Source organism: Plecotus auritus (assembly GCF_963455305.1).
Source record: "Plecotus auritus genome assembly, chromosome: 5".
NCBI classification, from domain to species: Eukaryota; Metazoa; Chordata; class Mammalia; order Chiroptera; family Vespertilionidae; genus Plecotus; species Plecotus auritus.
The window spans coordinates 121,527,796-121,543,477 of NC_137776.1; the positions used below are offsets into that span (position 1 = coordinate 121,527,796).

Genomic DNA, 15,682 nt, shown 5'->3' on the forward strand with positions numbered 1-15,682 from the left:
TTGGGGACATCAGAAGACGATTTAGTATATTGTGGTGACAATGTTCTGAATGGTACTTTAGGAACCCAAGTGAATAACATTGCAACCTTTAGCTCTGGGTATCAGGAAGTTTGTATGCTTCACTTCTGACTATATTACACAAACATAATAATAGGACATAATAAATTGCATGACTAGAGTAAGTATGATAATAAATCATTACTGAGTACTTGCCTTGGGTCAGGCAATTTTTCAAGAATTTACTGTGGATTAAGTCATTTAATGCACAAATCAACCCAAACCGGTAGGTGCTATTGTCTCCCTTTTACAGATGAGGAAAACTGAGGCAGGAAGAGGTTATGAAATGTAACTAAGGTAACACTGGTAAGTTAGAGCTGGATTTTAAACCTTGGCAGTGAGGCTCCAGAGTCCATTCATGTAAGCATTTCTTTATATTGCCTCTCCTTGCTTAAACTGGGCTCAGCTCCAAAATGCTGGCATCCCAAATTCTCTAACAGTGGTTCTCAAACCTTATGATGCACCACAATCACCTGCAAGAACTGTTAAAATAGACTCCTGGGCCCCACCTCCAGAGTGTCTGATTGAGTAGGTCTGGGGTGGGACTTGAGAATTTGCATATTTAATCAGTTCCCAGGTGATACTGAGGTCTCTGGTCCAGGGTCCACATTTTGTGAATCATTGCTACATGATGTAGAAATTCAAGGATTTGGTTGCATAGGTAAAACCTTCCTTAAAGTGGAATCAGATGTCCACCAGCTATGTGAGGGCTCACAGTTCTGTAGAACTTTGATATTACTTGGTATGCAGGGTTGCCATTTGAATAAGTATGTCCATTGGGATGTACTGACTAAAAAATTATTCATGCTTACCTGCAGTTCAAATGTATAATATCTGCTAAATCTGGCAACCGTACTGGTATGCTACTTTTTGCTCATTCATCATCTGGCTGGCTGTACGTGTGAGGGTGCTTGTTAATTATCTTGTGTCAGGGCTCATGGTGCTTTTTCTCAGTCAGACACCTTTCTTCATTCGAAACGGGTAAGTATCAGGTGGAAAAAAAGTAATGTGAGACCGGAACAATTTTTTTTTTTACACCTTCCATGCATGAGACAGGTCTTTGGTCAGAATATTCCCATTCCTGTGATTTTTGTATTGAAGACATTGCGCTGTACTTACTTTTGCCCACAGGTAACACTAAAGCAGCGTTGCCAACTGGTGGTCTATGAAGTCCGAAAGGTTGGCGACTGCTGCACTCAAGTGTTCTTGATAAAGTGGGATTAATTAGTTTAAAACATTATTAAATACATTTGTTAAGACCCAACCACACGGAGTAGATTGGACACAAGTCCCAGAGTGAATCAGAGATAGTTTTCTGAAATTAATAGTAACAAATAGGAAACAAAACTAGCCTCAATAATAAAAAAGTACATAGATATGTTATTACCTCGGTAATCGGGGCAAGCCGATTGGCTTCATCGTCTGTCATCTCCGAGAGGCATTTTGCTACACTGATGTACAGCTCTAAGTCATTTCTCTGGTAAAGAACAAAGCCCAAATGTGTCAAAATACAATGTGAGGTAAGTATATTCTTAACGTTCCAACAAATTATTAGATTTGCTTATCTCCACGAATAACCAAACCAAAACATGCCATTTGTTTCTCATTTAAAAAACATCTTTCTTGTTATTTTATGTATTTGTTTGCCTGTTCTTTCTTTTATCTCCTCATCAGGACCCATCATTCCAACATCTTTGTAAAACTATAATTCTGGGAACCACTGGGGAGGGGAAAGGCTAGTACTAAGTCACTTCATATGAATAGCAGTGAATGACGTACCCAGGGATTCTTGGGCGCAAAGTCAAGGGTTTCTGAGCTTCCTCAACCCCCACAGGCACTGGTAAAAGGCCTAAGAGCAAACTTCCTGGTTAGCCAGCTTCTGAGCTTGCTTAAGACTTTGGTTCTAAACATGCAACCTTAATTTAGATCTTGGAAGCAAACACATTCTTAGTGAAGAATGTGGTTATTTCTTGCCAGCCTTCCCACCACATTCTTAAAACGTACACCTCCCTGCTTTGCCAAAAAGACTTTAAAAAATCCCCAACATAAATGGTCAGGAATGTAAATATTTTTGTTCCTCACCCGAATCTTATTTGGCAGAAGGTCAAAAATGTTCCCAGTAGCTTCACAGAGCAGACTCCAGAGGTGGTGGGCAGGGCTGGGCAGCTTCATGGCCTGGCTCAGGCCCTGCAAGGCACTCGGGCATAGCTCAGGATTGGCAAGCGGGGAAGCTGCTTTGAAAACGGCCACCATTAAGTTTTCAACAAAACCCAGGATTTGCTCGCCAGAGATGTGTTTGACCCACAGCGGTGCAGACACCAGGAGGTATTTCTTGATATTCAGCTGGAAGGAAAACAGCCAAGGTCAGATGTAAACAGGCAGGTCTGGGTTTACAATGCTTACATTCCTTACATCGCTGTGCTTGAGAGCAGCTGCGTGAGGAAAGGTGCAGGTTGCTTCCTGCCCCTGAGTTTCCCACAGCTTCCTAGTCTGACAGGCTACCAGTGCATGTAATTTTGGCTGCTGCATGGACTTCTGATCCAGCCTGACACGCGTATGCATGGTACCTGCCCACCCATCTACAAACGACTCGGCTTAAAACCTGGGATCTTTTCAGTGAGGGGAAGAAAATGCCGCATCATAGTCACTGATGTTCAGTCTTAAAAAGCCACATTTTCTGTCAAGAAGAGCTCCTGAAGATGAAAGGCTTGCCTGCAGAAAATCAACTAAACCGAGGACCTGGAAGTCCTGCCTCGTCTTCTGAGGAAGCACAGGGATATAATGAGAGGAACTGGCACTAGGAGACCATTGCTGACCAAAGAACAGCAGCTGAGCATGTGAGAGCAACCCTGGCATCTGAATTCCTGAGAGCTAGGAAGGGGCACAGTTAGTAAAGTCTCACAGACTTTAAGAGAGCAGGCTTCAAAAATTCTCAGAAACAGCCTGGCCAGTATGGCTCAGTGGTTGAGCATTGACTCAGGAACCTGGAGATCACCGTTCAATTCCTGGTCAGGGCACATGCCTGGGTTGCAGGGTTGATCCCCAGTAGGGGGTGTGCAGGAGGCAGCTGATCAATGATTCTCTCTCATCATTGATGTTTCTACCTTTTCCTCTCCCTTCTTCTCTGAAATCAATCAAAATATATTTTAAAAAAAAATCTCAGAAACAGAATATGACACTAAAGGGGCAGCAAGTCTAAAAGAAGTGGTATAAAAAAATAAAGTCTGACAAAAATCAGTAAATTTCTAAAAAGAGTGATGTCATTGCATGAGTTATCTGAAGAGCTCACTTTAAAGAATATGCCATTTCAGACCATTTTTTAATGAGAAGGTATGTAATTAAGAAAACAAATTCACATTTTTAATTCATTAATTAACAAAGATAATATGAAAAGCCCATAATCAAGGACAAATGCAAAAGAGTAGCAGATCTGAAAGAGAAATGGAAAGAAAACTAAAACCTAGAAAATGTCTGAGGTCAACAACACAGGATAGGCTAGGAGAGTTACACCTGATTCAAAAGGAAGGAGCTAATAGTATAGTGTTTAAGACACAGGTTTTGGGGTCACCTGACTCTCTTCCATTTGTTGGATATGTGAACTTTGCTTAACCTTTGTTTGCCTCAGTTTATCAACCTGTACAATGGAAATAATAAAATCTACTGTGCAGAAGTAAAATAAGCCATACACTATTGTATGATTCCATTCTAAAGAATTTCTATTGTATGATTCCATTCTAAAGAATTTCTATTGTATGATTCCATTCTAAAGAATTTCTAAAGATTAAGATACCTAGGAATAAACTTAACTAAGGACGTAAGAGACCTGTACTCAGAAAACTTCAGGACATTGAAAAAAGAGATAGAGGAAGACATAAACAAATGGAAGAACATACCATGTTCGTGGATTGGTAGAATCAACATAATTAAAATGTCCATACTACCCAAAGCAATTTACAGATTCAGTGCACTCCCCATTAAAATACCAACGGCATATTTCAAATATCTAGAACAAACTCTGCAAAAATTCATCTGGAATAAAAAAAGACCCTGAATAGCCACAGCAATCCTGAGAAAGAAGAACAAAGTTGGAGGAATCACATTACCAGATATCAAGCTATATTACCAAGCCACAGTTGTCAAAACTGCCTGGTACTGGCACAAGAACAGACATCTAGATCAATGGAACAGAACAGAGAACCCAGAAATCGACCCAAGCCATTATGCTCAATTAATATTTGACAAAGGAGGCAAGAGCATACAATGGAGTCAAAACAGTCTCTTTCATAAATGGTGCTGGGAAATTTGGTCAGATGCATGCAAAAAAATGAAACTAGATCACCAACTTACACCATACACAAAAACAAACTCAAAATGGCTAAAGGACTTGAATGTAAGACAGGAAACCATAAAAATCCTACAAGACTCCATAGGCAGCAAAATAGCAGATATATGTCGTAGCAATTATCTTTACAGACACAGCTCCTAGGGCAATGGAGACTAAGGAGAGGATAAACAAATGGGACTACATCAAAATAAAAAGCTTCTGCACAGCAAAAGAAACCATCAACAAAACAATAAGAAAGCCCTCTGCATGGGAGAACATATTTGCCAATGCTATATCAGATAAGGGTTTAACCTCCAAAATTTACAGAGAACTCATAAACAAAAGGAAGATAAACGATCCAATAAAAAAATGGGTAAAGAATCTAAATAGACACTTAAAGGATCTAAAAAGGGGATATACAGAAGGCCCAGAGACACATGAAAACATGTTCAAAGTCACTAATCATCCGAGAGATGCAAATCAAAACAACAATGAGGTACCATCTCACACTTGTCAGAATGGCTATCATCAACAAATCAACAAATGACAATGCTGGAATGGATTCGGAGAAAAAGGAACCCTCCTTCACTGCTGGTGGGAATGCAGACTGGTGCAGCCACTGTGGAAGACAGTATGAAGTTTCCTCAAAACGTTAAAAATGGAACTCCCATTTGACGCAGTGATCCAACTTCTAGGACTATATCCCAAGAAACTAGAAACACCAGTCAGAAAGGATATATGCACCCCTATGTTCATAGCAGCACAATTTACAATAGCTAAGATTTGGAAACAGCCTAAGTGCTCATCAGCAGATGAGTGGATTAAAAAACTGTGGTACATCTACACAATGGAATACTATGCCGCTATAAAAAAGAAGGAACTTTTACCATTTGCAACAACATGGATGGAGCTGGGGAACATTATGCTAAGCGAAATAAGCCAGTCAGAGAAAGATAAATATTACATGATCTCACTCATATGTGGGATATAATGATCAACATAATTTGATGAACAAGTATAGATCGATCTAGAGACAAATGGTAGGGGAGGAGAGGTTAGAGAGCAACTAAAGGACTTGTATGCATGCATATTAGCATAACCAATAGACACAGAGCTTGCCCTGGGTGGGATTGGCTGGGGGAGGGAAGTCAATTGGGGAAAAAGGAGACATATGTAAAACTTTAGACAATAAAAAAAATTTCTAAACTTTATATGAAATTTAAATTTATAGGAAAGTTCTTTTAAAAAGGCAAAATGACAGAGACAAGGAACAGATCAGTGGTAGCCCGGGGCTGAGGCTGGGAGTGGAGAGTGACTACAAGTAGGCACAATGGAACTTCTGGAGGTGATGGAGTATTCTCGGAGATGGATGAAAATAAGTGGACTAATACTCAAATTACACTTAAAATGGTCACATTTTATGGAATATAAACTCTAACGCAATAAAGTAAAAAAAAAAAAAAAGGCAGCCTGCCAGGGTGGAAGAGACTTAACCTGATACCTGAAAGTACTCACTAAGTGCTTACATGTAGCAGGCGCATAGCAAGTGCTCACTAAGCATCAGCTGGTGGGAGCTGCTTGGAGCAGACAGGTAATGGTGAAAGCTGACAGAAGGCACTCATCGAGAACACTGACCTGCCATTCAAAAGTATTAGGAGATGCAGGAAAACTTAAAGGAAAAAAGTGAAGAGGCCTGGCCGGTGGCTTGGTGGTTGAGTGTTGACCTATGAACCAGGAGGTGATGATTTGTTTCCTGGTCAGGGCACATACCTGGGTTGCAGGCTTGATCCCCAATGGGGGGCATGCAGGAGGCAGCTGATCACTGATTCTCTCTCATCATTGATGTTTCTCTCTCTCCCTTCCTCTCTGAAATCAATAAAAATATATTTTAAAAAAGAAAAAAGAAAAAAATTGAAGAGTAGAGACTGAAGCCAAAAGTTTGAGGAAATAAGGGAGAGGGGTTTGAAGCCTCCTAGAATAGAAGAATAATAAATATGAGGTGATTGAACTTAGAATCCATTGGTAAACCTTGAAGGAAGCATGGGATGCTCCCTCCATCCTGTGGGAATGAAGGAGTGTGATGGAAAACAAGCGCTATTAGCCCTGACACCAGGTCATGAACAAACACCAGGCAAATCATTTTTCCTCAGCTCTGTGCTCAAGCTGAGCACCTCACAGAGATGTCCTACTCTGCACCAACATCCCTGGTGCCTCTAACTGGATGCCTAACCAAGTCCTACCAAGCCTTCAAGGCTCACCTTAATTGCTGCCTTTTCTGTGAAAGGGGGATCAGATGTCCTGTACATGTGGATTTGTCTTTCTCTTACTACCTACTGAATGATTATGTGCATCATATAAACGAGTAAACCTAGGTTCAACGACTTTCTAGCTGTATGAAGTTGAGAAAGGAACTTGAATAACTTTGGTCAGCATACATGGTAGCTGATAGCATAAACGGTGACAGTTATGGCAGAGTCTGAATCACACAACTTTTCACTCTGTTGGCCACCCTCAGTTCTTATAAAATGCCACTTGTCCACTCTTTACTTTGAGAACACACCCCAAATGCATGTTAATCTCCCTCCAGAGAACCGTATCCTCCTCTTGCCCGACACCCTTAGTTACTACATACACTGAGACCGTGGAGCAGCGGGGGCGTCACCCACAGCCCCAGCAGCGCAGCCGCGTTCTGGGAGGATTGCGCCTGGGTCACCATGATTTCCAGGCACAGCTGCTGGACCTCTTCACCTGAAAGAGAAGAAAGGAGAAGAATGTTAGTGCAGCTGCTGCTCTGCTTTCCAGCCTTCAGTGTCTCAAATCACCTGTGATTATCCTTTAAATATCAACGCACCTGCTGTGTGACTTCTACAGGTAACAACTGCAGGAAACCAAGAGGTATTCCAAGAGACTTTTAAAGATGAGGTAAAAGAATGTACCACTGCACCAGAATCCCAGGTCTTAGGACTGACAAGCGCCTTGAGCTAGCTGGGGTGATCTCTCATGATACCCAGATAAACCTAAACACTCAAATACTATCAACAATTTGAGAAAATGTGGGCTAAAGATCTCTTTGCGCCTCTATTTACCCTCCTCTCCACCTTGCACCTGGCACACAGAGCAATCTGTCTAGAGCTGGCAGGACTTAGAGATGGAGCCACGTTCTGCAGTGACCAAGTCCTTTTAATGGTCTGATCCCATCAGCAGACGGCTTTTCTTTTTTCTTCTCTTTTCTAAGGAGTTTTACTAAAACATGAACTTTTTCAATAAAGCATGCAAAAGCAGGGCAGGGCAGAAGGACATTTTTCAAATGAAATCTCTGATGACAGTATAGTAACATATATCTTATACTGGGATTAGGTTAAAATGAAGGCATTTAAATAAAAAAAATTGAGTACAGTCAAAATTATCCTTGATTATCCTTTAAGTTGCACATAAATCACAGCATACAAATCTTTCTGTAGATCATGTATAAGCACCTACTGTAAAATAACATCCATGACATAGGCGCACAAACATCCATAGTCACAGCATTGTTAAAATTATTGTCCCTTCCTCTCTCTTTTTAATTTTTCTGAAGGTGAGGGGCAAGTACATGAAGCTAAACCTGCATATGCTAAGTCCATGGAAGAGGTTGCTGCGGATGAATGAGAGGTGTGGAGGAGGCATTCCTTTGCCTCTCACCACACGTACCTGTGGTAGATAGGCTACTGGCCCCCAAAGATGTCCACATCCCAATCTCTGGAACCTGTGAATACGTTACCTTGAATGGCAAAGGGACTTTGTGGATGTTATTAAAATTAATGACCTTGAGATGGGGATTATTCAATTGGACTCATTAGTTACATGAATCCTTAAACCTGGGAAACCTAGTCTAGCTGCAATGAGAAGGCCTCAGCCCTCTGCTGCTTGCTTTGATGATGAAGAAGTGGGGCGGGGGGGGGGGGTGGGCGGCACAAACCAACAAATGTGGGCAGCCTCTACAGGGGTGGGCAAACTTTTTGACTCGAGGGCCACAATGGGTTCTTAAACTGGACCGGAGGGCCGGAACAAAAGCATGGATGGAGTGTTTGTGTGAACTAATATAAATTCAAAGTAAAGGAGTGGAGGGGAGAGCAAGAGAACCCTCCGCTCTTTCGGCTCCGCGGGCCGGATAGAACAGCCGAACAGGCCGGATCCAGCCCGCGGGCCGTAGTTTGCCCACGGCTGCTAGAAAAGGGGAGAAAACAGATTCTCCCTTTCTTAGTCTTTTTGGGTTGTTAGAACAAAATACCATAGACCGAGTGGCTTATAAACCAAAGAAATTCATTCCTCACAGTTCTGGAGGCTGGAATTCCATGGCCAGGGCAGGGTGCCCGCGTGATCAGATTCCGGTGAGGATCCGACTTCTCGCTGTGTCCTCACGTGGGGGAAGGGGCTGGGGAGCTCTGTGCCGCCTCTTTTATGAGGACACTCATCCCATTCAGGAGGGCTCCACCCTCATGACCTACTCAACTCCCCTAAGGCCCCATCTCCTTACCATCGTACTGGAGGTTAAGATGGCAGCATATGCATTTGGGGGTGGGGTGGCATGAATGTTCACACCACAGCACCTGCTAACGCATCTAGAAAATAATGCTGCTTTGTGATACCTTGACCTTAGCTTCGAGAGAACCCTGTTGGCCTTGTGAACTGCAGAACTAACTATAAGATAAATAAATAAACATGTTTGATAAACAGCCCGCCCAGCTTTCTGGTGCCTGCAACACATGCCCAGCAACATGCACATGTCAGCCAAGTACTGCCTTGATGAGTGCATCTCTCTGCACCCGCCTGTGTCTTCAACCTCCCCCTCCTTGCCCTCAACTACTTAGAAAGTGACCAGTAAATGTAACCCAGGGGCCCCATCCATGAAGTCAACCCTCAGAACTGCAAAGGTCTATCTAGTCAGTGCTGCCCATGACACAGAACCCATTTTTCGACCCAGGTCACACCCTAAAAGCAGAGTCTGAAGGTGTAAAAACACTTGATATTTACCAAAGTTTAGCCTCATAAGTGGGGAGAGCAGTGCACCCCAGTTCACAGGAGGGTACTGGTGGCTTTCGCCAACCGCTGCGATGGGTTTCATCACCACCTTGAGAAGGGACGGAGGCACAGACTCAGGACCTGCAACAGAAGGAAATTGATAACAGGACATTTCCGTGGCATCATGCGTGGAGTCGGGCAGTGCTCCCTCCTGGTTCTTCTGTTCCAAAGGGATTGGTATCACATCTTCCACCGTGGTCTATCCTTCAGTCCTGTGCTTTTAATTTCAACCCCACTTACTCCAAAACCTGGTTCCCTCTGCTTTTCTCTCTCTCAGTTGCCTCCAGTCTGTTCCTCTTGTTCGGATGGGAATATTCAATGTAACTGCTTAGCTGTCTTTCTAGCTTTCTCATGTCTTTTCACATAGCTTTCTAAAAAGAGTAATGTCCTCTACAATACGTATTGCCTCATTGCTCGCTCACTGCTCATTCACTTCCAGAAAAGGAGACAATTACTGCTGACTCAGGAAAATTACCTTCAGTCCCTGTGGCCCTAAATGGGCATGCCCTGTGCCTTGTGATTCACTGTCCCGTTCCTCAGCCTGTGCATGGCTGACTACTCCAGAGATGAGCATATAATGCAATAGCTAATCCATAGGTTAACCAGCTTTGACATAGTAGCACGACTTTAATATTATATTCTTACTAGTGGCCTAGTGTACAAAACTTGTGCACATTAAAAGGGAATTAATTAGAAGAAATATTTTATTATTGCTTTTTGACCTTTCTCTATAACAGAAGTGTCAGAGATGAAATTAGTAAAATGTATATGAAAATCTCCCTCCTGTCAGAGTCTGGGGCGCACTGCAGGACCCAGAGTCAAGTCCCCGCACACCCGTGCATGCCTCGAAATCACATAAGACCCACCCGTCAAGCCCCACAGGGCAGGGGGCCCAGCCTCAGGATACCCAGCCCAGCGACAGGCGGGGGACACAGCCTCAGGTCCCCTGTCAAGCCCCGCAGGTGGGGAAAGCAGCCTCAGGTCCCCCGTCAAGCCCCACTGGGCTGGGGGTGCAGCCTCAGGTCCCCTGGTGCAGCCTCAGGTCCCCCGGCCTGGCACTGGGGTGAGGGGTGCAGCCTCGGGTCCCCCGGCCCTAGCGTGAGGGTGCGAGGGCATGATGACCACTTGCATACTAGCTCTTTATTATATAGGATTCAGGTAGGGTAGTAAATTGAAATAGAAAAAAATGAGACATGGAACAGTTATAAGTGGAGCCATAAGGTGCAGTAGGGATTGGAGTAGCCATTAAGGGTCATGAAGTTACAAGGAGGTCAGAAATGATGTACAGAAAAGTAGAAGACCAAGGAGGAGAAGCAAAAGTAGCAGGGGGATCATGAGCAGGAGAAGGGAAACCAGCATCAGCAGAAAGAGAAGCAGAATTAGCAAAAAGAAAAGCATCACTAGGAAAAGGAAAATCAGGGTCAGAATCAGTAGAAAGAGCTGCAGAATCAGCAGCCAATGAAGGGGAAAGCAGAAGTGGGAGCAGGGCCAGCAAAAGGAAATCAGCTGCAGAAAGGAGAAACTCAGAAAAAGGAGAAGCAGAGGCAGAAAGCAGAAGCAGGGACAGAGTCATTAAGAGGAAACCAGCTGCAGAAAGGAGAAGCAGAGGCAGAAAAGGCAACAGAATCAGCAGACACTGAGGGGAAAGCAGAAGCAGGGATGGAGTCAGCAAAGGGAAACCAGGTGCAGAAAGGAGAAGCACGGAGAAAGGAGAAGCAGAAAAGGCAACAGAATCAGCAGACACTGAGGGAAAGCAGAAGCAGAGACAGAGTCATTAAGAGGAAACCAGCTGCAGAAAGGAGAAGCAGAGGCAGAAAGGAAACAGAATCAGCAGACACTGAGGGGAAAGCAGAAGCAGGGACAGAGTCATTAAGAGAAAACCAGCTGCAGAAAGGAGAAGCACAGAGAAAGAAGGAGAAGCAGATGCAGAAAGGGCAACAGAATCAGCAGACACGGAGGGGAAAGCAGAAGCAGGGATGGAGTCAGCAAAGGGAAACCAGGTGCAGAAAGGAGAAGCACAGAGAAAGGAGAAGCAGAAAAGGCAACAGAATCAGCAGACACCGAGGGAAAGCAGAAGCAGGGACAGAGTCACTAAGAGGAAACCAGCTGCAGAAAGGAGAAGCAGAGGCAGAAAGGGCAACAGAATCAGCAGACACTGAGGGGAAAGCAGAAGCAGGGATGGAGTCAGCAAAGGGAAACCAGGTGCAGAAAGGAGAAGCACAGAGAAAGGAGAAGCAGAAAAGGCAACAGAATCAGCAGACACTGAGGGAAAGCAGAAGCAGGGACAGAGTCATTAAGAGGAAACCAGCTGCAGAAAGGAGAAGCAGAGGCAGAAAAGGCAACAGAATCAGCAGACACTGAGGGGAAAGCAGAAGCAGGGACAGAGTCATTAAGAGGAAACCAGCTGCAGAAAGGAGAAGCAGAGGCAGAAAAGGCAACAGAATCAGCAGACACTGAGGGGAAAGCAGAAGCAGGGACAGAGTCAGCAAAGGGAAACCAGGTGCAGAAAGGAGAAGCACAGAGAAAGGAGAAGCAGAAAAGGCAACAGAATCAGCAGACACTGAGGGAAAGCAGAAGCAGGGACAGAGTCATTAAGAGGAAACCAGCTGCAGAAAGGAGAAGCAGAGGCAGAAAAGGCAACAGAATCAGCAGACACTGAGGGGAAAGCAGAAGCAGGGACAGAGTCAGCAAAGGGAAACCAGGTGCAGAAAGGAGAAGCACAGAGAAAGGAGAAGCAGAAAAGGCAACAGAATCAGCAGACACTGAGGGAAAGCAGAAGCAGGGACAGAGTCATTAAGAGGAAACCAGCTGCAGAAAGGAGAAGCAGAGGCAGAAAGGAAACAGATTCAGCAGACACTGAGGGGAAAGCAGAAGCAGGGACAGAGTCATTAAGAGGAAACCAGCTGCAGAAAGGAGAAGCAGAGGCAGAAAAGGCAACAGAATCAGCAGACACTGAGGGGAAAGCAGAAGCAGGGACAGAGTCATTAAGAGAAAACCAGCTGCAGAAAGGAGAAGCACAGAGAAAGAAGGAGAAGCAGATGCAGAAAGGGCAACAGAATCAGCAGACACGGAGGGGAAAGCAGAAGCAGGGATGGAGTCAGCAAAGGGAAACCAGGTGCAGAAAGGAGAAGCACGGAGAAAGGAGAAGCAGAAAAGGCAACAGAATCAGCAGACACCGAGGGAAAGCAGAAGCAGGGACAGAGTCACTAAGAGGAAACCAGCTGCAGAAAGGAGAAGCAGAGGCAGAAAGGGCAACAGAATCAGCAGACACTGAGGGGAAAGCAGAAGCAGGGATGGAGTCAGCAAAGGGAAACCAGGTGCAGAAAGGAGAAGCACAGAGAAAGGAGAAGCAGAAAAGGCAACAGAATCAGCAGACACTGAGGGAAAGCAGAAGCAGGGACAGAGTCATTAAGAGGAAACCAGCTGCAGAAAGGAGAAGCAGAGGCAGAAAAGGCAACAGAATCATAGACACTGAGGGGAAAGCAGAAGCAGGGACAGAGTCAGCAAAGGGAAACCAGGTGCAGAAAGGAGAAGCACAGAGAAAGGAGAAGCAGAAAAGGCAACAGAATCAGCAGACACTGAGGGAAAGCAGAAGCAGGGACAGAGTCATTAAGAGGAAACCAGCTGCAGAAAGGAGAAGCAGAGGCAGAAAGGAAACAGATTCAGCAGACACTGAGGGGAAAGCAGAAGCAGGGACAGAGTCATTAAGAGGAAACCAGCTGCAGAAAGGAGAAGCAGAGGCAGAAACGGCAACAGAATCAGCAGACACTGAGGGGAAAGCAGAAGCAGGGACAGAGTCATTAAGAGAAAACCAGCTGCAGAAAGGAGAAGCACAGAGAAAGAAGGAGAAGCAGATGCAGAAAGGGCAACAGAATCAGCAGACACGGAGGGGAAAGCAGAAGCAGGGATGGAGTCAGCAAAGGGAAACCAGGTGCAGAAAGGAGAAGCACAGAGAAAGGAGAAGCAGAAAAGGCAACAGAATCAGCAGACACCGAGGGAAAGCAGAAGCAGGGACAGAGTCACTAAGAGGAAACCAGCTGCAGAAAGGAGAAGCAGAGGCAGAAAGGGCAACAGAATCAGCAGACACTGAGGGGAAAGCAGAAGCAGGGATGGAGTCAGCAAAGGGAAACCAGGTGCAGAAAGGAGAAGCACAGAGAAAGGAGAAGCAGAAAAGGCAACAGAATCAGCAGACACTGAGGGAAAGCAGAAGCAGGGACAGAGTCATTAAGAGGAAACCAGCTGCAGAAAGGAGAAGCAGAGGCAGAAAAGGCAACAGAATCAGCAGACACTGAGGGGAAAGCAGAAGCAGGGATGGAGTCAGCAAAGGGAAACCAGGTGCAGAAAGGAGAAGCACAGAGAAAGGAGAAGCAGAAAAGGCAACTGAATTAGCAGGCACTGAGGGAAAGCAGAAGCAGGGACAGAGTCATTAAGAGGAAACCAGCTGCAGAAAGGAGAAGCAGAGGCAGAAAGGGCAACAGAATCAGCAGACACTGAGGGGAAAGCAGAAGCAGGGATGGAGTCAGCAAAGGGAAACCAGGTGCAGAAAGGAGAAGCACAGAGAAAGGAGAAGCAGAAAAGGCAACAGAATCAGCAGACACTGAGGGAAAGCAGAAGCAGGGACAGAGTCATTAAGAGGAAACCAGCTGCAGAAAGGAGAAGCACAGAGAAAGAAGGAGAAGCAGAGGCAGAAAGGGCAACAGAATCAGCAGACACTGAGGGGAAAGCAGAAGCAGGGATGGAGTCAGCAAAGGGAAACCAGGTGCAGAAAGGAGAAGCACAGAGAAAGGAGAAGCAGAAAAGGCAACAGAATCAGCAGACATTGAGGGGAAAGCAGAAGCAGGGGCAGAGTCACTAAAGGGAAAACAGATGCAGAAAGGAGAAGCACAGAGAAAGGAGAAGCAGAGGCAACAGAATCAGCAGGCACTGAGGGGAAAGCAGACGCAGGGACAGAGTCAATAAAGGGAAACCATCTACAGAAAGAAGCAGCACAAAGGAAGGAGACACAGAGGCAGAAAAAGCAATAGAATTAGCACTGAGGAGAAAGCAGAAGAGGGGACAGAGCAAGCAAAAGGAAATCAGCTACAGAAAGGACCAGCACAGAGAAGGGAGAAGCAGAGGAAGAAAGGGCAGCAGTATCAGCAGACACTGAAAAGGGGGAAAACATATGCGAGGCTAGAGCCAGCAAAAGGAAAAACAGCCACAGAAAAGAGAAATACATGAAAAGAAGTAGAGGCAAAACAGGCAGAAAGGTAGCTGAATCAGCAGATGCTGAAAATGAGGAGGGAGAAATGGAGACAGAGTCAGCAAGAGGAAAGTCAGCTATAGAAAGGAGGAGCACCGGCAAAAGAAGCGGATGCAGAATCAGCAGGAAAAGCAGCAGAACTCGTAGAGATGAAGAACTGGGAAAGCAGTTGCAGAGGCAAAATCAATAAAAGGAAAAAAAAATGTTGATGTTGAAGAAAGGAGAAGTATAGGGAAAAGAAGAAACATAAAAATGGGCAAATAACTTGAATAGACATTTCCCCAAAGATGATACAAAAATGGCCAACCAGGATATGAAAAGATGCTCAACATCACTAACCATGAGAGAAAAACAAATAAAAACAATGAGATATTATACCCATTAGGATGGATACTATAAAAAAAGAAAGAAAAAAAGTGTTGGTGAGGATATAGAGAACTTGGAACCCTTTAGTACTGCTAGTGGTATTGCAAAATGATGGAACCACTATGGAAAACAATATGGTAGCTCCTCAAAAAATTAAAAATAGACCTACCATATGACTCAGCAATCCCACTCTGGGTGTATGAACAAAAGAACCGAAAGCAGAGTCTTGAAGAGATATTTGTACACCATGTTCATAGCAGTACTATTCATAATAGCCAGGAGGTGGAAGCAACTCAAATGTCCATTGACAGATAAATGGATAAACAAAAAGTAACATATATGTGTACTTATACACACAATGGAATGGTATTCAACCTTAAAAAAAAAAAAGAAATCCTGTCACATGCTACAACATGGATAAACCTCGAGGACACTTCACTAAGTGAAATAAGCTAGTCATAACAAGACAAACGCTGTATGATTCCTCTTATGTCAGGTAACTAAAGTAATCAAATAGAAACAGAAAGGAGAATGGTTGTTACTAGGGGTTAGGACGAGGGAGAAAAGATAAGTATTGTTTAATGGGTCTAGAGCTTCAGTTAAAAATTTTTTTAAAAAATTTAGTTTATATT

General features: G+C 44.3%; 1 protein-coding gene across 5 annotated transcripts in view; it reads right to left on the minus strand.

The window, feature by feature from the left end:
* FOCAD (focadhesin) overlaps nucleotides 1–15,682 on the minus strand; it is a 310,432-nt gene that overhangs the window by 17,176 nt on the left and 277,574 nt on the right. For all 5 annotated transcript variants that reach the window (XR_013960579.1, XR_013960580.1, XR_013960581.1 and 2 more), the window contains 4 exons: nucleotides 9,395–9,523; nucleotides 7,014–7,129; nucleotides 2,140–2,400; nucleotides 1,445–1,534 (listed from right to left, as the gene is read on the minus strand). Coding sequence is in view for 2 of the 5 variants with exons in the window: in XM_080667664.1 (XP_080523790.1) it covers nucleotides 1,445–1,534; nucleotides 2,140–2,400; nucleotides 7,014–7,129; nucleotides 9,395–9,523 (596 nt within the window). In the remaining 3 variants the exon portion in view is untranslated. The remainder of the gene's footprint in view (nucleotides 1–1,444; nucleotides 1,535–2,139; nucleotides 2,401–7,013; nucleotides 7,130–9,394; nucleotides 9,524–15,682) is intronic.